The 8,600-nt window shown below is 49.3% G+C and overlaps 1 protein-coding gene across 1 annotated transcript; it reads right to left on the bottom strand.

Moving 5' to 3' along the window:
• Nucleotides 1-236: 236 nt before the first annotated feature.
• Nucleotides 237-1,818, bottom strand: LOC139832724 (uncharacterized). Its single transcript, XM_071822546.1, has 6 exons — nt 1,611-1,818; nt 1,315-1,530; nt 1,126-1,246; nt 863-891; nt 604-675; nt 237-392 (listed from the first exon to the last, which is right to left on the bottom strand). Exons 2-6 carry the CDS (start codon nt 1,522-1,524, stop codon nt 237-239), a joined length of 588 nt encoding a protein of 195 aa, XP_071678647.1. The 5' UTR covers nt 1,525-1,530; nt 1,611-1,818.
• Between the last annotated feature and the right edge of the window lie 6,782 nt (nt 1,819-8,600).

Raw genomic sequence — 8,600 nt, 5'->3', positions numbered from 1 at the left:
GATCCACCCGGCAAAGCCGTCTTTGCCGTGCGTCGCGCGAAAATCGCACGGCAAAGGCTTTGCCGAGCGACGCAGCTTTGCCGTGCGCTGTGGACTCTTTGCCGTGCGATTCCCTTTGCCGTGCGCTGTGCCGCTTTGCCGTGCGGCTGTCTTTGCCGTGCGCTTCCACTCCAGCCCGCACGGCAAAAATTTGGCTTTGCCGTGTGCTTCTCTTCCACCCTGCACGGCAAAGCTACCTACAGCAGCACCAGGTGGGCAGCGCGGGCGGCCTTTGCCGTCTGCATGTGCACGGCAAAGAGTGCCTTTGCCGTGTGCTGTGGCCTTTGCCGTGTGCATGTGCACGGCAAAGGTGGTTCAAAATTTCCAGAATTTCCCTGCTTCCCCATTAATCCCTGCATATGCAATTCACAAATACACTTAACAGTCCAGATACACATATAGCACAATATATAGAGTATTTGCATCATCAACAACAAAGTTCATACACGAGTAGTCCAACAATGTCCATACAATAGTTCCAAGTCGCATAATTATTTCATACAAGCAACATCAACAACAAAGTCTCCAACATAGAATGTTCCAAGTCGCACAACAAGTTCATACACAAGCAACATCAACCTTCGCCACTTCCTTGTCCTTCTCCACTTCCTTGTCCTTCTCCACCTCCTTGTCCTCCTACAAGTTCGTAGATGCATAAGTGGCATGGAATGGATAAAATTGACATGTAAGAACTAGAATTGACATGGAAGAACTAGAATTGACATGGAATGGCTAAAATTGACATGTAAGAACTAGAATTGACATGGAAGAACTAGAATTGACATGGATTGGCTAAAATTGACATGTAAGAACTAGAATTAACATGGAAGAACTCGAATTGACATGTAATGGCTAAAATTGACATGTAAGAACTAGAATTGACATGAAATGGCTAAAATTGAACATAATCGCTAGAATTGACATGAAATGGCTAAAATTCAACATAATGGCTAAAAATGACATGGAATGAGTAAAATTAACATGGAATAGCTAAAATTGAACATAATGGCTAAAATTGACATGGTTGAATGGCTAAAATTCACAAGTGACATGGTATGGAAGAATTAGATGTGTAGGAGAACTCACCTAAAAACTGCTGCAGGCTCCGGATGATACCCGTATTGTTGACGGTCAAGCCAGGTGTCAGCGGGCTCTGACTTGGCGCTTGCTGGAGGAGCGCCATCACAGCCGGATCGGGCGTGGGGATCTGCAATATCCAAAGTTCGGTTAGACAACAAACAAGATTGAGACGGAGATATTAAGTTAACCACTTACAAAATGTGGGAACATAGGAGGACACGACGTGCTAGGACCACTACTCCCCGGTGGTGAAGTCAGCACGGTCTGGTTCATGAACATCTGCTGGAACATCTGGTGCTGTTGTTGCATCTGCTGCAACATCTGCTGCTGCATCTGCATGTTCTCCCTAAGCTGCTGCTGCATCTGCATCTGCTCCTCTTGGTGCCTCCGTTCCCTTTCTTCCATCTCCGCCTACGTTGTGTTGCCGCGATGTCAGTAACATTGCAATGGAAAACATGTAATGAAGCGTAGAGGATCGACGAAGAACTTACCCGTAACTTCTCCACAGCTAGGTCCGAAGCCCGTGGGCGGGTCTCTACCCGAGGCTGCTCGCTCGTACGCCCACGACGGATCTGGCGTAGAGATGGAATGGTCGTTGGGTCGACTAACCCGTCAGCAATCCATAGGCGGCCACCCTTCTTGCCTTGTCCCGCAAGCACCGCAACCTCAACGTCAAAGTCTTCGGTGGTTGGGTCGGCGTCTTCGCCGTGCTTGCCCTTGAACTTCGAGCGGTACGCGCCACACTGGGCCTCCGCTAGCCCGTTGACCCACACGGACCCCGTTTCAGGATGCGGCTCCCTCCTGGTCTTGGACTTTTGGAAAAGGCCAAACAAGTTTGGTGTCACGCCTGTCTTCACTTCCTGCAAAAGAGTACATGCAAGTAAGTGAAGAGGGACACCCTTGCGGGGCTAACAATAACATGAAACGAAAGAATGAAGAAACCATTTGCTCACCTCTTGCTGCAAGGTAAGGGCCAAGTTCTTGCTGCCCAGGACATGTGATCCACCTCCCATCTCTAAACGCTTCTGCTTGCCCTCCTCGTGCTTCCGGGCGTACTCGGGGGATGTCCACCATATGACCATCGCAAGAAAGCACGCCTTGTCTTCCCCGACGTACTGAGGAGGGTTCTACATACACAAGATAGACCCATTATTAGAACATAAACTACATGAAAATGCGGAAATAAAGAACACATCGATGCTAATACTGCAGTGCTGCCACGGTGCCATGAGCGTATCCCGACAATCAGCCTTACTCATCCAAACTTTGCGCTCGGCGTGCCGATCGCGGGCCCTTGGACACGTGCCTCGTAGTGCATGCCGATCACCCTCACCCTGCACAACTCGTGTAAGATAACGTCGCACGCAATTTCCTTGCCCTCAGCCCTCGTGAAGTATTTCTGCAACCATGCACATAGGTAAAACAAGAGGAATTAGAGCAACTATTGGTAGTCAAGAAGTGTTTGAATGCTAAGAAGTCAAAAGTCACGTACCCAGAAGTGGCGGACAACCCGCTCTTGCATGTTGGCGCACTTGCCGCTAGGATCTTCCGCGTAGCTGTAGTGCTTCCAAGTCCAAGCCACATCGCGGCCACCACTAGGGAGATTGACAATCCCAGGGAAATGCTTCCTAATTAGGCCTCCAAGTATGTTCGAGTACTCACGTGTCGGCAGCCTCCTCGGGTCACCATACTTGAACATGCTGCACAACGAATTGCCAAAATCAGTATGCATGTGATAAAAAAATTGTATAATGATAAAAATTTCAATAATGGAATGCCAGAATCAGCATGTACCTCTTTCCAGCGGGCACGAGAACAACATCGCGGAAGGCCCAAGTTTTTAGCTTGGGGAGTTTCGTAATCCCGCGCTTATACGGCTTCTTGTCCCGTGGTTCCAGCCTCTCCTCGGCTGCAACGTACTCCTCCTCCTCGGGCGGATACAAAGCTAGGTCTTTGTTTAGCTCCTGCGGCAAACCCCCCAACCCCTCATCCTCCTCGAGCTCCTCCCCACCGTCCTCCCCACCGTCCTCCCCACCGTCCTCCCCACCGTCCTCCCCACCGTCCTCCCCACCATCCTCCTCATCCTGCCCACCGTGCTCCTCACCGTCCTCCTCGTCCTCCCCACCCCACTGCTCCTCGTCATCATCCTCGGCTGGGGGAGGACTAGGAGAAGGGGTACGAAGTCGCCGTGGCTGGGCATTCTTCCTCCGTGGTGGAGGGCTAGGAGGAGCGCTAGGAGGACGTGTCTGCGACGACGAACCACTCGAAAGTCCCACAAGCTCAGCCACGGCCTTGATCTTCTTTTTGAAACCTCCCTTTCTTTTTCTTGGCGGCATGTTTCAATCACCTGCAAACACAATGAAAAGAGTGGTTTATTAGTATGCAATGTAAACAGATGAATATTAGTGAAATCAACAATAAATAGCACATAGTTCACTACATAGATCATAGTTTATTACAAATAGCACATAGTTCAGTACATAGGATAGCCTCACAATTACAACTACATATAACATAGTTTATTACAAATAGCACATAGTTCAGTACATAGGATAGCCTCACAATTACAACTACATAGCACATAGTTTATTACATAGGATAGCCTCACAATTACAACTACATCGATCAGTAGCCGTTGTCGACATCCGTAATCGGACCACATGTTTCATCATCATCAGGCTCAGCGAACCAATAATCATCGATGAAACCTGGAGGTGGTCCATTTGGACCTAGGTCAATGCCTGCTTTGAACGCCTCGAGCAAACTTAGGTCTTCGACGGCACACACATCCTCAGCTTCATATTCTTCATTGTCTTCCTCCATAACCGCATCTTCTTCTTGCTCATCGTCTACGACCATGTTATCAACAACGGCCGACAAGTCGATAGTGAAATGACCGGGGAGCCCTTCTTCTTGATAAAAATCAACACTCCTTGTTGAGGGGTCTACGCGGCGGTAATCATCCTTGTTTGGCGGGGGTGGCCTAATGCGTGAAGGAACCATCATCACAACATCCCATCCATGTAGACGTTTGGTCGGGTTTCGGCACGCGTACGGGAGATAGAATACTTGGAAGGCTTGGGTGGCCAAAATGTACACGTCCTCTCCCTTATAAACAGAGCTTCTTTCAACTTCGACCAATCCAATTTCAGGATCCCGTCTCACGCGGCGTGGGTCGAACCAATGGCATTTGAATACGACGGCATTTAGCCCTTTGTCAAACCCGTAATTCAGCTCGTATATACCCTCGACTCTTCCATAGTAATGGAGTCCATCATCACCTTGACATACCACCCCGCTATTTATTGTCTTCTTGTTTGGACGGCTTGTTGTGTATTGATGGGTCTGGAAGCGATACCCGTTCACGTCATAAGAATTGAACGAGTCGACGGAATGGTTGAAGCCCCTAGCAATTTTTCGTAGCAAGGGATTCATGTCTTTGTCAGTTCTTGCCTACAAGATTAGGACGACAAGTTTAGAACAAGAAATGTCGGCCGAAATGTCGACAGTGTACAAACAAATTTGGATAGGATAGTACCAAACCACAGAACCAGCTACTGAAACCGTGACCGCCGCCCTTATCGAAAATTTCCTTGGATTCTTCCGAGGTAGGATCCCTGTGGGTATACCTCCAATATTTAGTCGTGAATTGTCTACAACAGTGAACGGAGGAAGAGTTAGCCACGAACATACGATGAATGTTTGCGAATAACTAAATGGTTAGCACTTACTTGATGTACGGCTTCACTTCCACCATGGTGTTCAAGACATATGAGTGGATCAACTCCCGCTCATGTAAATTCGTTGTGTACGGCTTCGAGCCACTTGACTTGCCGCCAAGCCCTATGAAGATGCTAAGCTTGGGTACATCTTCATTGTTGGCGGCATTGTAACGGAGGACCGGGTTGTGCTTTGTGGGAATGTTGGGATCATAGTGCTTAGTGGTGAAGTTTGCCACCTCCACGTTCAGGACTGCCTCGGCTATGGATGATTCGATCTTGCATTTATTGCCAGTCATCTGACGAAGCTTTTGTGTTTCTCTCTCGGGACCAAACTGCCAACGGCCCCAATTCGGCCCCCCCTTTAAGCATTCCTTCGCGAGGTGGAGGATCATATGTTGCATCGGATTAAAGAACGCTGGAGGAAAGATCTTCTCTAGATCGCAAAGCAACATGGGTGCCTGTTCATCCAGCTTCTCAATCACTTTAGTGTCTAACTCCCTATCACAAATCTGGCGGAAGAAATAACTCAACCTCGCTAGCACTCGCCAAGTCTTCTCAGGGACATAGCCTCGAATCATCACCGGCATTATCCGCTCAATCCATACGTGGTAGTCATGACTCTTCAGTCCTTGTACTCGCAACGTTTCAATGTTAAGACCCCTCATCCAGTTGGCTGCGAACCCATCAGGGAAAAACAAGGAGTCCTTCATCCATTGGAAGACCTCCCTTTTTTGGGCCTTTCTGAGGCAGAACGGAGCGTGTGGCTTAGTCCAATTTTTTTTGGCACCTTGAGGTGGCTTCATGTTCAACTCTGGCCTATCGCACAACTTTTCTTGGTCAATTCGAGCCTTTATGTTATCCTTCGTCTTCTCAGTGTCCACTATGGTGCTCCAAATGGCTTCACTGATATTCTTCTCGGTGTGCATTACATCAATGTTATGCGGGAGCTCCAGAAACTCAAAGTAAGGAAGCTTCCAGAAGCACGGCTTGTGGGTCCATTGGTGTGTCTCCCCATATCCCAAGAAACCATTCCCATCAGGGTTAGGCTGGAGAGCGTCTAACTCGGCCTTGGTTTCATGTCCGGTCTTCGGAATTGGCTTCGGTGCATGGACAACGCGGCCTTTTTTGAAGCTCTTTACATCACTCCTGTATTCATGGCTCTGCTCAAGGAACTGTCGAGCTTCATCAAAGCAGGAATACTTGCCACCCTTGTTTAGCCAGAAGAAAGTCACGGCTTGCCTGCACTCCGGACAAGGCCACTTCCCATGTGTACACCACCCGCAGAACAAAGCACGTGCTGGCAAGTCATGCAGAGACGTGTGGTACCAGACATACATATCGAAGTGTTCCTTCTTTGCCGCGTCATAAGTTCGGATCCCGCGATCTTCCCACCCAAGAAGCAAGTCATCAATCGGTGGTTCAGGATACACGTTCATGTTCTTACCCGGGTATTTCGGTCCTGGGATTATCATCGACACAAACATGTACTCGATCTCGTGCGTACGCCAGGGGGTAGGTTCAGGGGAATAACAAACACTGGCCAACAACTGTATACCGCAGCCGACATACCATATGGATTGAACCCATCGGTTGATATCGCAATTGCTACGCTCCTCGGGTCACCGGCTTTCAGGGGATATTTCTTGACAAAGTTCTTCCATGCAGTACCATCCGACGGATGTATCATCTTGCCACTGTCTGGTCTGATCCCTTCTACAGCCCACCTCATCTGCTGGGCAGTATCCTCGGTCATGAAGAGCCGCTGGATCCTCGGTAGGACTGGAAGATAGCGGAGGATATTCTTGGCAACCGTGGTCTGCCTCTTCTGACCATCACCATTGGTGTCAACCTCAAAGTACCTAGAGCTATTGCAATGGATGCAATAGTTTGTGTTAGCATGCTCCTCTCTGAATAGCATACATCCCTTTGGACAAGCGTGTATCTGCTGAGATGACATCTTCAGGTCACTGAGCAATTTTTTCGAATAGTAGAAGTTTTGCGGCAAGAGGTGCCCTTTCGGCAGAATGCTGCCAACGAGGACCAGAAGTTCATCGAACCCATCTCTGCACAGATTCCTGTGGCACTTAAAGGCCAAAAGGCGAGCGATGGCATCTAGTTGGGTAACATCTGTATTTACGTGTAGGGGTTTCTGCGAAGCAAACAAAGCCTCGTAATACTTCTTTGTGTTTTCCTCCGGCTCCTCACTTGTCTCCGCATCCCTAGATGTCTCCGCCTCTACATGAGGGCTTTCTGGCACATTACCATTAGCCAAGTTCTCTAGGCACCTATCAAACCCAGTATCATATTCTCTCGTAGGCTGAATCTGCCGCACCTCCTTCCTAGCACGTTTCTTCGCCTTTTCTTCATGAAAAGTCCAAATCTTGTAGGATGGTTTGAACCCAGACTTGATCAGGTGAAGACTCGTAGTTTCCTTGTCCTGCGTTTTTTGGTTAGCGCACTTACTACAAGGGCAAAAAACTGTCCTGGGTCTGCTAGGGATGTCAAACGCCCTGTCCACGAACTGCTTGGTCTTTTCTCCCCATTCCTCAGTATATTTCCATGGACCAATTCTGCCATCGTACATCCAGTCACGATTATCCATCCTCTAACCAGCACCAAAACAGACAAACTTAGAATTTATATCAAACATGATCCGCATTTTAATTTTTCCTTTTTTACGCATGCATCAACTTGAATCTCTACTAGGTGGGCTCCTAGCAGCCGCCGGATCCGTAGATTGAGTACGTTCTCCCTACTCTACCCTGATCCGAGACAGAATTTCGGCAGCACCTCCCCGCTGCTCTCCCGATACACGTCTCGCCAAAAAGCCGAGAGGGGTGTGCATCCGGAGAACAACGGGGAGGCGCTGCCGAAATCCTGACTCGGGTCGGGGTAGAGCAGGGAGAACATACCCAACTACGCATCCGCCGACTGTCCCGATAAATGCCGTAAGAGTTACGCTTCATAATATGCGAGACCACTAATGCATATTTATCCGCGTAACCCTTACGGTCGGGAAAAGACGCCTAGGTAACGCGACATACTTGGTGATCTAGACCCAAAAAAAAACCTAGGTACATAGGGGCGAGATTTTTACCCTTGACGCGTGAGCGAATCGGCGAAGAAGATCCGGGACGCCTCCTCAAAGACCCCCGCGACGCCGCCCCCGTGACCACCTCGAAGAAGATCCGGGACGCCCCCTCAGAGACCCTCGCGACGCTGCCCCCCCGTGTCCTCCTCGAAGCATCGCCTGCATAGCGACAAAATGAATTACTAATTATTGCAAGCGAACACAATTTATTTGACAACTATTACTATCACATTATAATCGGAGAAGGGCCGGGGAACACACACATTTCACAACTTTTACCGCAGCACATTACATTTTTTACAATTTCCTTAGTAACCGAAGTGCAACCATGCGAAAACACCGCCTGCTTCCATCACCACCACGATGATGCCGCGTGAAGCACTGGCATTAATTCCTCCGAATGAGCTAAAAAACCATGGGCACATTAACTATGCCACCACTCACTGGATTATTCTAGCATCCCCGTGCGAACCAGGGGCGGCACGTGAAGTGTGTGTACCAAACAAACTAAAAATAAAAACATGATCGTTCGTCAGCTGGCGCCTCTCGTTCGCGCTGCGGCGACGTACTGAGCAGAGCAGCAGCCCGAATCAGCGGGACTGCCGCGCGAGGGGACGCGCACGGGCGGCCGCAGATCGCGGATCCAGCGGCGCCGGCAGCGCAGTGCC

The sequence above is a fragment of the Lolium perenne genome, chromosome 6 (genome assembly GCF_019359855.2).
Source record: "Lolium perenne isolate Kyuss_39 chromosome 6, Kyuss_2.0, whole genome shotgun sequence".
Taxonomy (NCBI): Eukaryota; Viridiplantae; Streptophyta; class Magnoliopsida; order Poales; family Poaceae; genus Lolium; species Lolium perenne.
Note: the sequence above shows the minus strand (reverse complement) of the source record. Positions and strands in the feature narration are given on the sequence as shown.